General features: G+C 48.7%; 1 protein-coding gene across 5 annotated transcripts in view; it reads right to left on the reverse strand.

The window, feature by feature from the left end:
- Window positions 1–15,614, reverse strand: part of PTCH1 (patched 1) — a 74,342-nt gene that overhangs the window by 23,475 nt on the left and 35,253 nt on the right. For all 5 annotated transcript variants that reach the window (XR_002517711.2, XM_021927735.2, XM_031653995.1 and 2 more), the window contains exons 6-15: window positions 14,421–14,619; window positions 13,999–14,120; window positions 13,033–13,180; window positions 12,091–12,222; window positions 11,582–11,737; window positions 10,803–10,901; window positions 10,084–10,209; window positions 2,774–2,892; window positions 1,729–2,131; window positions 66–375 (exon numbers count right to left, since the gene is read on the reverse strand). Coding sequence is in view for 4 of the 5 variants with exons in the window: in XM_021927735.2 (XP_021783427.2) it covers window positions 66–375; window positions 1,729–2,131; window positions 2,774–2,892; window positions 10,084–10,209; window positions 10,803–10,901; window positions 11,582–11,737; window positions 12,091–12,222; window positions 13,033–13,180; window positions 13,999–14,120; window positions 14,421–14,619 (1,814 nt within the window). In the remaining variant the exon portion in view is untranslated. The remainder of the gene's footprint in view (window positions 1–65; window positions 376–1,728; window positions 2,132–2,773; window positions 2,893–10,083; window positions 10,210–10,802; window positions 10,902–11,581; window positions 11,738–12,090; window positions 12,223–13,032; window positions 13,181–13,998; window positions 14,121–14,420; window positions 14,620–15,614) is intronic.

The raw sequence follows: 15,614 nt of genomic DNA on the forward strand, positions 1-15,614 counted from the left end.
AGGAACCTGTTGAAGCTGAACATGCAACAGAGCAAAAGGACGAAAGCCCTCCCGCGGCGTCGTACCTTGAAGCCAGTCTCTGAAGTAGTGCAGCCACATTTTGGGAAGCTGTTTGTTTCCTTCCAACATGACGTACTTTACGTTACTGAAACTCCTGTGAAGGTCGTAAAGTAAGTGCTGGATATTCGGGTAGTCTGCTTTCTGGGTGACTATATACATGTTGTAGAAAGAAAAGTATTTGAACTGTGCAGCAATAAAGTCATATTCTCTGGTTTCCCGAGGTACAATGTCCGTAAGGTCCAGCCCGTCTCTCACTCGGGTAGTCCCGTAAAGGCTGACCCCCAGCAAGCCCAGAAAAAGGAAGATCACCACCACCTGGAACAGAAGAGGTACAAGGTCAGACAGATCCCAGGGAGCACCACTGACTCTGCCTGGACAAAGAGGAGCTGTCTAGTTAATACCTTGTTTGCACCACCACACTTGACCTGATTTAGCTTGTAGGGGTTGTTCTCCCATAGAAAAAGTATAAAATCACAGTAATCGCGTTTTTGTTATTCATATATATATATATATATATATGTGTGTGTGTGTGTGTGTGTGTGTGTGAGATAGAGTCTTGTGTTGCCCAGGCTAGAGTGCAGTGGTGCCATCTCGGCTCACTGTAACCTCCACCTCCCAGGTTCAAGCAATTCTCGTGCCTCAGCCTCCTGAGTAGCTGAGATTACAGGTGTGCACTACCACGCCTGGCTATTTTTTTTTTTTGTATTTTTAGTAGAGATGTGGATTCACCATGTTGGCCAGGCTGGTCTTGAACTCCTGACCTCAGGTGATCCACCTGCCTCGGCCTCCCAAAGTGCTGGGATTGCAGGCGTGAGCCACCACGCCCAGCCTTGTTTTGTTATTTATCTGAGTTGGGATCTCACTCTGTTTCCCAGGATGGAGTGCAGTGGCATGATCAGGGTTCACTGTTGCCTCCAACTCCTGGGCTCAAGTGATCCTCCTGTCTCAGCTGCCCAAGTAGCTAGGACTACAGGTACACAGCACCATGCCTTTTTTTTCCCTCTCTCTCTTTTGAGACAGGGTCTTACTCTCTCACCCAGGCTGGAATGAAGTGGTGCCATCACGGTTCACTGTAGCCTTGAATCCCCGGGCTCAGTGATCTTCCCACCTCAGCCTCCTAAGCAGCTGGGACTATAGGCACAGCACCATGCCCTGGCAATTTTTTGTAGAGATGGAGTTTCACCATGTTGCCTGGGCTGGTCTTGAACTCCTGGGTTCAAGCAATCCGCTGGCCTTGGCCTCCGAGAATGCTGGGATTAGGGGCATGAGCCACACCTGTCCCTGGCTAATTTTTAAAATATTTTGTAGAGACAGGGTCGTCCTTTGTTGCCCAAGGCTGTTCTCGAACTCCCGGCTCAAGCAATCCTCCCACCTCAGCCTCCCAAAGCGCTGGGATAACAGGCATGAGCCACCGCACCTGGCAATAATCACATTTTTAAACAACCTCATTCATAAAAAGATTCGCTGCATGGTGGTTCACTCCCACGGAAGATAACCTCATTAAAATGGCCCTATGCTCTAAAAGCGTTGACTTTTGGAGGACTGAAATATATCATACTTATATGAATTTTTTTAAGGAAAAAGAAGAAAAGTAGAAGCAATCTGATGAACTCCAAAGGTTCTGTTATTTTTTTGAAGACAGAAGAGTCTTAAGTTGTGGCAGATTACCTTGGCTTTTGGTTTCAAGAGGAAAGGAGCATAGTGCTTCTCAGCAAAAGATGAGAGCGTCCACTTGGTACAGGGGGGCTCGAGGCAGTGGAGGCTGGAGTCGGAGAACTGGGAGAGCAGGTCCCTTGTGGAGCTGGTGCTCTCCGGGCTCTGGCAGGTGAGGGTGTCCTGCGTCACGGTGACGGGCTGCACGGAGATCTCGGAGCGCGGCTCGGCGGTGGTGTAGTACACGTGTGTGTGGGGGTCGTACTCCGTGCGGAGCTGGACAGTGGACTGCATGGTAATCTGCGTTTCATGGGCAAAGCTGTGGCTGCTGTAGGGGGGTGGGGGGCTGTAGCGGGTATTGTCGCGCGTGTCGGTGTAGGCCTGAGGTTCAACCTGAATCACTCTGCTGACGCAGGGGCTGAAAGGAGGGAAGCACGATGCAATGTTATGCTGAAAGAGGGAAACGGTGTTTTCATTCTGCCATTTTCACTGCGTACAGGGAACCCATTTTACACAGCCCTGACTTGGGAAGAGAAACGTTACACTGCTGAGCTCCAGAAACATCGCCTGGCTGATAACGTCATTGCTGGTGAACTAGATAAAAGTCAGTCTGAGGAGGCCACATGGAGAACTGATCCTAAATTTGCCTTCCAAAAGCAAGTTCCATCATGACGAATCCTTCAAAGCATAATTCCAAACAAAATCAAACCACCACCAAAGAACTACTCATCTTCTAGTGGGTGGTTTTCAATCTTGTTCTGCTTTAACGCGGAGATATGAAGCGCTCCCACAATTGGCAACATCAGTTCATGATGGGCAAAGGGGTCATCGGTACCAGCATCCCGAGGGCTGTGAGACTGTTCAGCTGGGGCAGGGGAGAAGGAAGCCCAGGGGACTCTGATGCCCCCCTAGGGAGGCAGCCTCTGTCCAATCTCTCCCCTGTATCCTCCACGCCAGCACAAACCCTGTCACCCACATGCCTAAGTCCACAGGCTGAAAGAGTTCTCTCACTGCACAATTCTGCACCCAACCAAAAGGCCACAGCGGTCTGAAAACGTACCTTGTAAAACAGCAGAAAATATCCAGTCTCCTGTCCTCGCGTCGATATAAATCCATGCTGAGAATGGCAGGTAAGATGAGCAGAACCATGGCAAAATTGAACACCACTACTACTGCCGCCTGGGAACAGGGAAGAAATTCAGAGGTCACCAACACGCCTCCGCCCACTCAGAGGTCACCAACACGCCTCCGCCCACTCAGAGGTCACCAACACCCCTCCGCCCACTCAGAGGTCACCAACACCCCTCCCCCACCAGATCATCAACAACACCCTCCACCCAAGTCAGAGGGTCACCAACACGCCTCCGCCCACTCAGAGGTCACCAACACCCTCCGCCCACTCAGAGGTCACCAACACGCCTCCGCCCACTCAGAGGTCACCAACACGCCTCCGCCCAGTCACAGGGGTCACCAACACGCCCCAGTCAGGGGTCACCAACACGCCTCCGCCCAGTCAGGGGTCACCAACACGCCCCACCCAGGGGTCACCAACATTCTCCTGCCTCTACTCTCAGAGGTCACCAACACGCCTCCGCCACTCAGAGGTCACCAACACCCCGCCGCCCAGTCAGAGGTCACCAACACGCCTCCACTTGTAGTCAGGTCACTAACAGCCCTACCACCTAGAGGTCACCAACACCCTCCGCCCACTCAGAGGTCACCAACACCCTCCGCCTTCACCTGAGTCACCAACACCTCACCGGCCTTGTAGTCAGAGGTCACCACGCCCACCAGCGTCAGAGGTCACCAACACTCCTCCCCGGCCCCACTAGAGGTCACCAACACTTCCACTTCCCAGAGGTCAGCTCACCGGGACTCCCCACCACCAGTCAGAGGTCACCAACACGCCTCCGCCCACTCAGAGGTCACTGGGCACGCCTCCCACCAGAGATCATCACCAACACCACTCTGTAGAGGTCACCAACACTCCTCTGCCCACTCAGAGGTCACCAACACCCTGCCGCCCAGTCAGAGGTCACCAACACCCCACACCAATCAGGGTCACTAACACCCCCAGCCTAGAGGTCACTTCAATGCCTGTGCCCATCACTCAGAGAGGTGTCACCACCGGACACTTCCTCGGCTTCACCTCAGTCACCACATTCACCACTCAGGGGTCACTTCCACAATTTTCTCCGCCTCTTAACACCTGTGTCACCACACGCCCACTCAGGGGTCACCGACACACTGCCGCCTGCCTCCAGAGTCACCGAGAGCCTCAGCCTAATAGAGGACCGCCGCAAAATAAAGATGCTTTTAAACAGTATTTTTCTTTCCCTTTCCTCTTGACGTGTTTGAAACTATGACAGATGTTAAGAGGTTCTTTTGCTACATCATCAAGAGCCGATGTGACAAGCACAGTCTTGACTATTTCTGGGCCTTTCTATCTCTAATAATTCCATGAACCGGTAAGGCACACCTGGGAACTAAACTACTAACGTGTTGCAGTAACCTAACCAAACCGCATCCACAAAGGCGGAACAGAGAGCACGCTCCAGACAGAATGTTAAACAAACAGAAGCATTTCCCTTGCAGAATGCTTCCAAGAGGTCACGCGACCCTGATTTTACAGTTAAACATTTTTATATAAAGTGGATCGAGTATATCAAAATGTCCCCCTTTAAAACAGGAAATACCATTTCGCACGTGTCCCCTGAGGTTTTCATAGGCAAATTCCAAACAGCCTCTGGAGTAGCCAGTGGGGTGTGAGAGCAAGAAACAGAGAAGGCCAAGGAGAGTTAAGCAGAAAGAAATTCCTGTGTGTGATTATAGCAGGCAGAATAAATAAGTATAGATTCAAAAGTCACTCTATAACCTAGAATAAACACAGGGCTAGATTCTGCAGTGTGTTGGCAAATCTCCTGCTGACCTAGTAAATATTACAAAATTGGGCTGTTAATAGAGGAAGCCAACAGAGGCCAGTGGAAAGTCGACCTAGCTTGGAAGGGCACGGCAGAGGGGGCACCACAGAGAAACCCACTGGCGGCGCTGAGGAGCCAGGACATTGACAGACATGGCTTTGAAAATAAAAAACGAGGCCAGGCACGGTGGCTCACGCCTGTTATCCCAGCACTTTGGGAGGCTGAGGCGGGTGGATCATGAGGTCAGGAGATCGAGACCATCCCCGCTAACATGGTGAAACCTCGTCTCTACTAAAAACACACATAAAAATTAGCTGAGCGTGGTGGCGGGCGCCTGTAGTCCCAGCTAGTCGGGGGGCTGAGGCAGGAGAATGAACCTGGGAGGCAGAGGTTGCAGTGAGCCAAGACTGCACCACTGCACTCCAGCCTGGGTGACAGAGCGAGACTCTGTCTCAAAATTAAAAAAAAAAAAAAAAAAAGAAAGAAAATAAAAAACGAGGCTTCTCAAAGAACTGCTTAGTTCACAAACCTCAAATTGATAAACGTCCTAGGGTGGGGAAAGAAAACCTGCTGTAACTGGCACCTAACACAATCGAGGGAGAACTCCCACAAAGGGCTTTGGATGGGAATTGTGAGTTTATGCTCAACGTAAACCAGCAAGCCTGAGTTCTGGAGAGATGTCTTCTAATAATTAATTCCCTGTCAAGAGTCTTCTAAAAACGACCTAACCCCTTTCTTCTTGGTCTATCTTGAAAATCCTTCATCAATTGAAAAATATGAAGCATGTTAGCTTACCACTCTCATGTATGTAAGACCTGATAGGCCTACACAAATAAGCTCATCACCACTGTGACAGGAGAATTCACCTGAGAGAGAGATCTTTTAAAAAGAAAAATCCAGTACTGTGCTGGGTGCTGAAGACACAAAGATAAGAAAAATCCTACTCTCAATTCTCACAGAGCAAGACCTATATGCAAATGACAATCCCAAATGATGGATGGCCTCATAAAGGCAGGTGCCAGGCTGCAGAACAGCTCAGTGGGGTGTAGGGGTGATCAGTCAAGGCAGGCTTTCTGGGAGAGGCCTCAGCAGGGTTTAGAGGATGATAAAGAGGGCCGGGCACGGTGGCTCACGCCTGTAATCCCAGCACTTCGGGAGGTCAAGGCAGGAGGATCACTTGAGGTTGGAGTTTGAGACCAGCCTGACCAACATGGAGAAACCCCCATCTCTACTAAAAATACAAAGTTAGCCAGGCGTGATGGCGCGTGCCTAAAATCCCAGCTACTCGGGCAGCTGAGGCAGAAGAATCGCTTGAACCCAGGAGGTGGAGGTTGTGGTGAGCCGAGATCGCACCACTGCACTCCAGCCTGGGCAACAGGAGTGAGGCTCCACCTCAAAAAAATAAAAAATAAAAACAAAAAAAGAAAAAGAAAAGAAAAGAAAAGAAAAAGAGGTCAGTCAGGAGCAGGGGAATGGTAGGTGCTCCCTGTGAAGAAAACACAGACTGTGCAAGAGGAGACACCTGGCTCAGGCACCTCAGTCCGGCTGGGGTTTGAGATTCACTTTGGGGAAGAGAAAGGAGAAGCTATGAAGATCAGGTCATTCATGCCTGATTCACAGCAAGCAGGGGGTGCTCGCTGCTGTTGACAGTATTACCTGATAACGTCCCCCAAGTGCAGTCAAGTCACCTGCCTGAGGTTATCCAGTAAATCAGACCAAAGCCCCCAGCCCAGCTAAGAACCAGCAGTTTTGTGAGATCTGGTCCCTTACTGAGAGGATGTCTGTGGACGGGGTTAGGATCCATGACCGTGAGACAGCAGGAGATGGCAAGAACAGGTAGGATTCTAACGGAGATATTCCAGGAGCATGTAATCCTGGGGGCCGAATCCTTTTAGCTTTTACAATCGGTCATGTTTAGAATTGAGGAGTGGAACGTAGAGAAGAGACCCTGGGCATCCCGGTTTGGACAGGTGTTCATGACGATGAGGAGAGCAGAGGTTTGTGACACACAGGGAGCCCCACGGGCGCAGGGATGGGCACCTGCCAGCCACACCCACCACCACAGAGGTTGGGCAGCTTCTCGGCTACCAGGCCTCATCGGTCAGAGAAGCCTGCTGCTGGACACCTTGCTCTGTGTCCGTGACGGAAGTTAAGAGATGAGAGAAGAACGCCAAGTGGCGTCCCATCTAACTGACTTTCTCATAACCTACTACATGTATGGGGGAGTATTTTCTCAACGCCAGGTTCCCAGATGGACACCAAAATAGTAAAATAACCAGCAAGGGCTGCTCAGAAAGCGAAAAGGGTTGTCGCAAGGGCAAGAGAGTGTAAGTAAACCAGAGAAGATGATGGGGGTGATATTGTAACTGTGAATCAATTCTAGTTATTGTGCTCATAGGAAATGGCCCATCCCCTCAAAGCAGCTAAGGCTGGGACACATGCAGAGAAGGTTCCAGTCGAACTCTCCTAGACCAGATAGAACAACAAGGGGTTCTGTTCTGCGAGTTTTCATTGAAGAATAAACACTACTGGGCTACCAGCAAGCCCTAGTTAATTACAAAGAATTACAGCTGGTGCCAGTGATTCCTGGTGTAGAGGTGGCATTTAGGCAGATAGATAAAGGCTGATGAGGTTTAAGACAGTTTCTTTGTGGAAAAAAATGTCTAATTATTTGGTCAGTCTACAAAATTGGAGTTTTATATGGAAAATTCTGAAGGTAACGCAGGTTTACTATTGGACAGAACCACCTTGAGTCACTCCCTTTTGAAGTTTAATTTGTGGCATCTTGCAAATATAAACACAACTGAACACCCAGAGTCAAACCTGATACTGTTCACCAACAGAAAGAGAAGCTACATAATGGCTAAATTTGAGGGTCAATACATTTAAAACAGAACCAGGGAAAATCTTCTGATGGCCACTGCAAATACCACTGCAAGCTCGCTCTCTTCCTTGCATTTTCTTTCTTTCTTTTTTTTTTTTTTTCTTTGAGACGGAGTCTTGCTCTGTCACCCAGGCTGGAGTGCAGTGGCACGATCTTGGCTCACGGCAACCTCCGCCTCCTGGATTCAAGCAATTCTCCTGCCTCAGCCTTCCAAGTAGCTGGGATTACAGGCATGCACCACCATGCCCAGCTAATTTTTTATTTTCAGTAGAGACGGGGTTTCTCCATGTTGGTCAGGGAGGTCTTGAACTCCGACCTCAGGTGATCCGCCTGCCTTGGCCTCTCAAAGTGCTGGGATTACAGGTATGAGTCACCGTGCCCAGCAATCTTTTTTTTTTTTTTGACAGAGAATGAACGAGTGTCACGGGGAGGCATTCTTTAATAAGATGAGGACTCTTGGAAACTATAGTTGCAATTTTCTACAGTGATACTGCGGTGGTTTGAAAGAGAAACACAAAACCAACAGTACTCATTTTCGTCTCTGTAAGGTGCTTACCTTGGGAGAACTTAACGCACTGGATTTTCTACAAGGCTACTCCTCCTAAGGAAACCTCATGTAGCGTTTCAGACCACCATACCATAGGGTGTCGTTAAAGGACAGTCGGCCTCGATGAGCCATCAGTATGTACTGAGAGAGCAGAGGAGAGAATGAGAGAGAAAAGAAGAAAAGAAGGAGTGTGAGCAGGTACAGAAAGACAGTGAGCAAAAAGGCAAGCAGAAAAGAAGGGGAGAGGAGAGAGAATGGGGAGACAGGGTCCCACGACTGAAAGACTCTAGAACAGTTTCTCAATACCAGCACCTGCTGCACATGAAATGAGACTGGGGTACCACAGGGTGCTGAGCAGATGCATGCCTGCGCACAAAGGCATTCTACAACCTCAGCTGCGCTGCGAGTCTGGCTCACCTTTCATGCCACTGAGCAATCAGAGTTTCCTTGTCCTGTGCTTTGGTTCGAGCATCAGATCTGAACATTATTCATTGATTCACTATTTTTACTTCTATGTAGATTTATAATACAAATAAACCCTGTTTTCTTTTCTTTTTGTGTTTCTTTCGGGGCTGGTGGTTATGGCCATTGGCATAGAATCTTTTATCCAACTGTGCCTCACACTAAAGACTAAGGATGCCTCGATTCCCAAACCCAGTAGGATCAGTAGTTGCCCAGGCCTCTTGGTATCTAGCGAAATGACATTCAAATACGTGATTGATTGGTTCATCGTATAAGACAAATGTAAAAGAGTAGGAAAGAGCTAAACATATTGACAAAATATAAACAGAAACCAGATGCATGACTGGTCAATTTCTCTTCCTGCTCGCATCTGCAAGAGCTCTTGGTGAGTAGCGTAAAGCTGTGTGAGTCCACTGGGCATCGTAACAGCAGGCTAAAAAGTGACACAGATGTCGTTTCCTTTAAAAACCTGGCCAGCTTGAGAATTATATATCATATCTTCACAGAGAAGAAAGGGGAAACAATCGAGGTTTTAAAATTTGAAATTAATTCACAAAACCCCAATAACATCTTGGGACATCAAAACTCCAGGCCACTTTGGGCTCCAGAAGACCATGGCACAAACTGGTGACGGCTCTGCTCTATCAGCCGCAGTAACTCATTTTAGGATTCCTATGCGTTTCAAGTAGCTCAAGGGCAATGTCAGTAATTTACTCCAGGCACAGGACTACAGCTCTATCCCCATCCCAGGGAACTGTCCGTGCTTCCAATTCACAGAAGCCGAGTCTCTGATTAGAAAATATCCTGACGGCCTCTGGAGGTGACAGCCTGGTCTGGAAGGAGAGGACAAGTCCTGAGGGGCCCACGTGCTCCGCATGGGAAGTGCGAGGGACTCTGAATCTGCTTGGGCAGCCTGAGAGGGGAGCAGGGGACCAAAAGGAAAGAGAAGAGGGGACAGGAGAGACTGTGGAGGCCAACTTAGGAAAGGGAGGTGGAAAGCGAGGGCCCGCCGAGGAGCACCCTGCAGGAAATTCTCCACGGCAGCCTGGCCAGTCCGTGGTCCTGCAGTGCACTCTGACGTGCGACCTCAGCTTAATACTGTCTTGAGTTGGGGCTGCTTTGGCAAAAGCAAAAGAAAAGGTGGCCTGTTTGGGATGAGGTGGGCAGCGGGAGAGGCGGTAAGCACAGGTACTGGGAGTGGTGTTTGAAAGCAGGGCACGGCCCAGAAGCTGGCTGCAGCACTGGTGACCCCAGAGGGCAACACAGAGTAGCCCCAAAAGCCACGTATAAAGGACAGGGCCACTCTATAAGGCAACAGGCATCTGGGCTTCACAGTGATAGGAAAGAAAAACTCCAGAAGTGCTGAGTTTTTTGGAGGGAGTGTCAGGGTTATAAGCTTAAAGAAGCATCCACCCAGTTAAACAGAGCCTCAAACACAGGCATTTCTATTTCACTTCATAAGTAACTGAAGTGCCTTAGCAGAGACCGCAGACATGGGATGCTGGAAGTCAGTGCCCCGCTCAGGATCACCGTAGCCTTCATCACCAGAAGCTCACCTGGAGGGAGAACGCCCGCAGAGCGGGAATCGGGATTAACGCGGCCATGAAGAAGGCTGTGACGTTGCTGATGGACGTGAGGGCCACGCTGGCTCCTGTGCGCTTCAGGCACTCCCCGGTCCTGTCCTGGGAATAAGAAACCACAGCACTGAGAGCTGCACTGGACAGGGTCCCCTTGGAGCACAGACTGTGTGAGCAGATACGTGGCAGAGTAACACAACTGTAGCTTATCATGCTGGCATTAGGGGAAGAGAAAGAGCCACCTGCCTTGCCCCCTAACACCAGCATTATTCAGTACTATCTACAGAGTCATGAATTCCTCATGGTTATTACCATCCAGAGCAGAAAGCTGCAAGATAATGACTTAACGCTTAAGTATAATTTTAAAAGGGAGTGGAGCGAGGTGATGGCTAAGTGACAGACATCTCCAGAGAAGCAAAAGCAGGCTCTGGAAAGGTATGGCAGCTAGGGGTAAAGTGTCACACTAAAATAAACACCCGTATTCCCAAAGGCACCCCAAATGCAGCTCTTGGGACGTCTCATAGCAAATACATGTCTGGAGGGTCTTCCAGCCGATTTCATTGCCTGGCAGCCAGTGGCACATCATCTGACATGGGACTGAAATCTTTCCTGGGCCAGACTGAGGAAAATTAAAGGACAAACAGAAATAGGGGAAGCTGCTATGTCCCCAAAGCTCTCGTCTTTTGCTTTCGCGTTACCTCAAAAGGGATTCTTTTATTCTGTCCGGTTTCACTGAAGGCGTGGGCCAGAAGAAAAACGTCATCCACACCAACACCAAGAGCAAGAAATGGCAAAACCTACCACAAAAACAGAGGATGCTGGCATTAGACACGTGAGATCCAATTCAGAGGATTCTAAAGCTAGTTAGGACACTGCCACCAGCGCCTGACAGCTCCCAAAGCAGAGCTTCATGACCTCATGGTGAAGAATTCACCCGACATCCCAAAGCCCAGCAGTTTAGCTCACAGAAGAGCTTGCACGTTTCTACTTCGAAGGTCTGTGTACTATCATTTTTTAAGGCTAGTACATGAGAAGGAATCTAACTCATTTAAGCAACGATTCGCAGAGTGTGGTCCATGGACCAGCATCACTGGGAACTGCCCGGAAGTACACGTTCTCAGCCCCAGCCCCAGACTTACCGAGAAACCCCAGGGGTGGGGCCTGGCAATCTGAGCTTTCACAAGCCCTGCAAGCCATGCCAATGCCCATCAGAGTTGGAGAGCCACAACCCTGGTCAATGACATACATTCCTATCCGCGAAGTGTCTCTACTAACCAGTAAGCCCAACAGACTTCCCACCCACTGCCCTCAGGGCGGACAGCATCAAGAGACAGCATCTCCCTGAGGCCAGTAGCATCCTAGTGGAAAAGGCTGCAAGACCCTTCTGGTGAGAAGGACACACAGAAGGCTGGCTGGGCCGAGCCTGGGGGACCGGGGCGTTTGTCAACGGACAGCGGATGAATGGCTCCTTTAGTACCTGAGTTGTTGCAGCGTTAAAGGAAATTCCGATCAATGAGCACAGGCCCAGTCCTGCAGCCACTGACAGTGCAACCAGCAGGACGCCAGCCAGCCCCACGGCACCCTGGGACTTGGAGCAGTCCCAGCGCAGCATGGTTAGACAGGCATAGGCGAGCTGCAAGCAGAACAATGGGGCACAGAACAAAAGCCGAACATTAGAATGTGTCGGGATTCTAATGTTTCCCCCCACCCATCACCCCAAATCAAAAGGCAGAACTTATGAAATCCAACAACAACAAAACTTGACATCAAGAACGTCACATAAAATGATAGGAGTCAAGGTAGGCCAACGGCAAATGGGAAAAACGCTTTACACGACCACTTTTAGACCACTGTGACGCCACGCTCTCTGTCCCGGATGCACGTGGATGTTAAGAGCAGTTAAGAAGCAGGAGCGGTCATGGAAAAGTAAAGACTAAAACAACCAAACCAAACTCCAGCCCCCCCGAGCATGGCACTGAGCATTACCATGAGTAAGTAGCCGCTGGCCACGCGGATGACACTGACGTCAGAGAAGGATTTCAGGATGTCGTCCAGGGTCGTGGTGGTGAAGGAAAGCACCTTTTGAGTGGAGTTCTGTGCGACACTCTGATGAACCACCTGTGGTCACAACAGAAGGTGAAATGCCCAAATGCAATGAACGCTTCACAAGCCTCGACAGCACAGACCTCAGGTGACACAGCCCAGCCCTTCTTTTATTCTGATGCATTTTTTAAAAAGCTCTACGTGATTCCAGGGCAGGGAGGGAAGCTGAACTTGGGCTAACATTAAAGAACCCTGTTTTAGGACAAGGGCCATGGCTAATCAGCGGCAGTGGGTGCTGCTGAGGGTCTGTGTTGCTGGAGTACACTCCGAGTGCTGTACTTACTGCAGGGCTGAGACTGCTCGTCTCTTCTCTGTAACTTCACAATTGACTTGCGGTCCCATCAGCTCCCCCCTAATCCAAAACAACCCATTCGTACGGCCCTCCTCCCCCTGTTCATTTGCTGGCCACTTTTAAAAGGTCACATGCAGCCTGGCAGAGGTCACTGCTTGGGAAACAAAGGCCAGCTCCTGTCACATGACCTGGCCAAGGGGCCTGCAGCTGTGAACAGATTCTATGCCTTGCTAATGTTTTCCAGACACCTTTGCTAACCAAGTGTTTTTTTAAACACTGTTAGGTGCTTTAGTTCTGTAGTTCACAACCGGTTACTAAACATGTCTGAGGGCACCCCAATTAGAACTAGTCTCTTCGATATCATCCTAGGATTTTCAATATTAAAGAAGAGGAAAAAAGTTTTCATGCCATCAAGTTCCCGGAATTGCAACATTTTGAAAATAAAGTGAATGGAAAGAAATGTTTTAAATAATGGTGAAAATGAAGAATTGCGTAACCAGCGAGTCTGCAGGCCGATTCGAAGGTGGGTTTACCTCCACATACGTCCTCTGCCAGGCCTCCAGGATGGCTGCCGCCTTGTCCTCATTCCAGTTGATGTGTGAGACATACTCGTACCCCTTGAAGTGCTCGTACATTTGCTTGGGAGTCATTAACTGGAACATGGTCTGCAGGGCGTGGGCGCTGTGGCACAGTCCAAGGGAAGGCACATCATCAGTATGCCCAGGAAGCCATTTCCACTGCCTCAAATCCCCAGCCAGCTCCCCCAACTCACTGGCTGCAATTCTCTTCCTTCTCCGTGAGCACATGTTTCCATTAAAATGGAACCAGGATGGTTATTTTATTTAATAGATTGATGTACCATATTAAAGGTGTAACCTTACAAACCTTCTACAGATAGACCCCAAAATTAAATTAATAGGCAATTTCCTTTCACAGTTTCCATTCCATGAAACAGGAAGGGGAGAGGAGCAGATAGCTTGAGCAGATACACCGGGCTCAGCGAAGCATACTCGCTGTGCAGAAATCCCAGACGACGGCGTTCCCAGGGGAGGAATCTTACACGAAACGCCAGACACCTGACTGACCAGAGTCCACAAGTGCACAAAGGATAATTCTTATTGAGCCGCTGGCTCTTCGTCTTTTCCTTTAACAGTCTGACACTGTGCAGCTTGCACCATGAACTCTCTCTGACCAGTGTCTCCCGGCCTACTTTACACCTGCCCCCCTTCTCTACATAATGGGCCGATCTCCTGAAATCCTACGGTCAGGAACTACGGTCTTGATGAAAACTACAAATCCATTCTTGAAAAATTCCCCACAAGGTGCTTTTTCAAGCTGTTGCAGTCTGCTAGTATTTCTTAATATTCTAGGACGCCACCCAGCTAGCGAGGATAACGGTTTAAGTATTAACACAAATACACTTGCTGATGTCAGGAGGGAAGTGGCTTTTGAAGAAAGGAAGACGAGAGGGCATAGATTGTCTTCGGGAGCTGGCTTACCTGACGAGTTTTCCAGTGCTGTTCTTGACTGTGCCACCCACAATCAACTCCTCCTGCCAGTGCATATACTTTCGGGATAAGCCATGACATCCACCATTCAAAACAAGGGCCATATCAAGAGGCTAAAATAAAAAGACAGCCACATAATTACGGGAATTAGTAGGCAGGTCACATGCCTTGTTAAAATCCAGTGCATTAAGGGCTTGTGTGTCTCAGAGAGAACATTAATAGCTGGGCTAATGAGAGGCGTATGGCAAATCTTACAGCAAAATTTAGCTCTATAAACAAACTTAGTTCCGTAGACAAAGACGATCGTGGAGAATGAAATGTTAAAAATGAAAATAATAAAGTGAACGATGAATGGACACAAAAAAGTGTTTTGCTCTCCACCCCTTCTGAGCACGCTCACTGCTGACACTCACTTTGGTTGAATTTTTGTTGGGGGCTGTGGCTGGGCAGTCTGGATCGGCCGGATTGAGGCAGGGGCGGTCCATGTAACCATGACCAACCTCAGCCTTATTCAGCATTTCCTCCCAGCTGTCCACTTGATAGTTTATTTTCTTTAACTCTTCTAGGAATTCCAAAGGGTCGAAGTTTGTCCATCGCAAAGGAGGTTTACCTCTGCGAAAGAAATCAGCAGACAAGACCATGAAAAGAGCCTTCTAAAGCCATCGTAAAGTCACACGGCTGCACCCACTGCATCCGCCTTGTAGGAGGCTCCTGGCAATGCTGCAATTTTGGGACTCTGGCATCAAAACAAATGCTCCTTTCCAGCATATCTGCATGCAAACTTAGGTCAGGAAAATAATTCATGACTGAAGATGCTAAGCAGAGAGAGGACTCATAAATTAATGAGGGCATTGAACAATCTTTAACTGCTGATATTGTATATTTAATATCTACAGACAAAATCAGCCAAAAGACAGATCCAAAATTAATTTTGTTTTTAAAAGAGGGCGTCACAATGTCAAATTAGCACTTGGCAGCCTAATAAATGCTTTGTAAATGTCATCAATCAAAATATTTGATCTCTGCTACCTTTAACAATTCCATACTTATGAGCGCTCTCTGACAGCCTGGCAATGGAGTGGGCAAGCCCCCTGCGGCCTCTGCCATCACCACCATCACAGCCACTTCCCCCCACACTCACTTTTGAATTTGTGCTGTTGACAGACCAGAAAGGCTTTTGGCTGCCTGTTATGTGGTTCAAACCACACTGTAGCTGCTTAACCAGGCTGAAGTCATTATTCGGAATCTCCCAACCAGAAAACACAAAACCCCTTATTTCCCATCTAAAACTGTACACTGAAGGTCAGGGGATGGCCACTGCAAATTGCTTTTGCAGATACGTGCAAGCCAGGACAGAAACAATAACCCAAGCTCTCACTCTTGCATAATTAACTGAAAATGTCTATGCTGATTAACAATTATTCTCTAAATGATGCGGTATATATAATATCCAACTGCTAAACGGTGAAGTGTTCCCTACCGTGGCCTTCAGAGATACTGGATTTTCCCCTTAAATGCCATTAGTGTGATCTGAAGAAAGGTTAGCATTTTACTTCACAGGAAGATCTCAGACTTAAAATATTTCGTTCTGATGTGTACCCACTAAT

The sequence above is a fragment of the Papio anubis genome, chromosome 13 (assembly GCF_008728515.1).
Source record: "Papio anubis isolate 15944 chromosome 13, Panubis1.0, whole genome shotgun sequence".
NCBI lineage: Eukaryota > Metazoa > Chordata > Mammalia > Primates > Cercopithecidae > Papio > Papio anubis.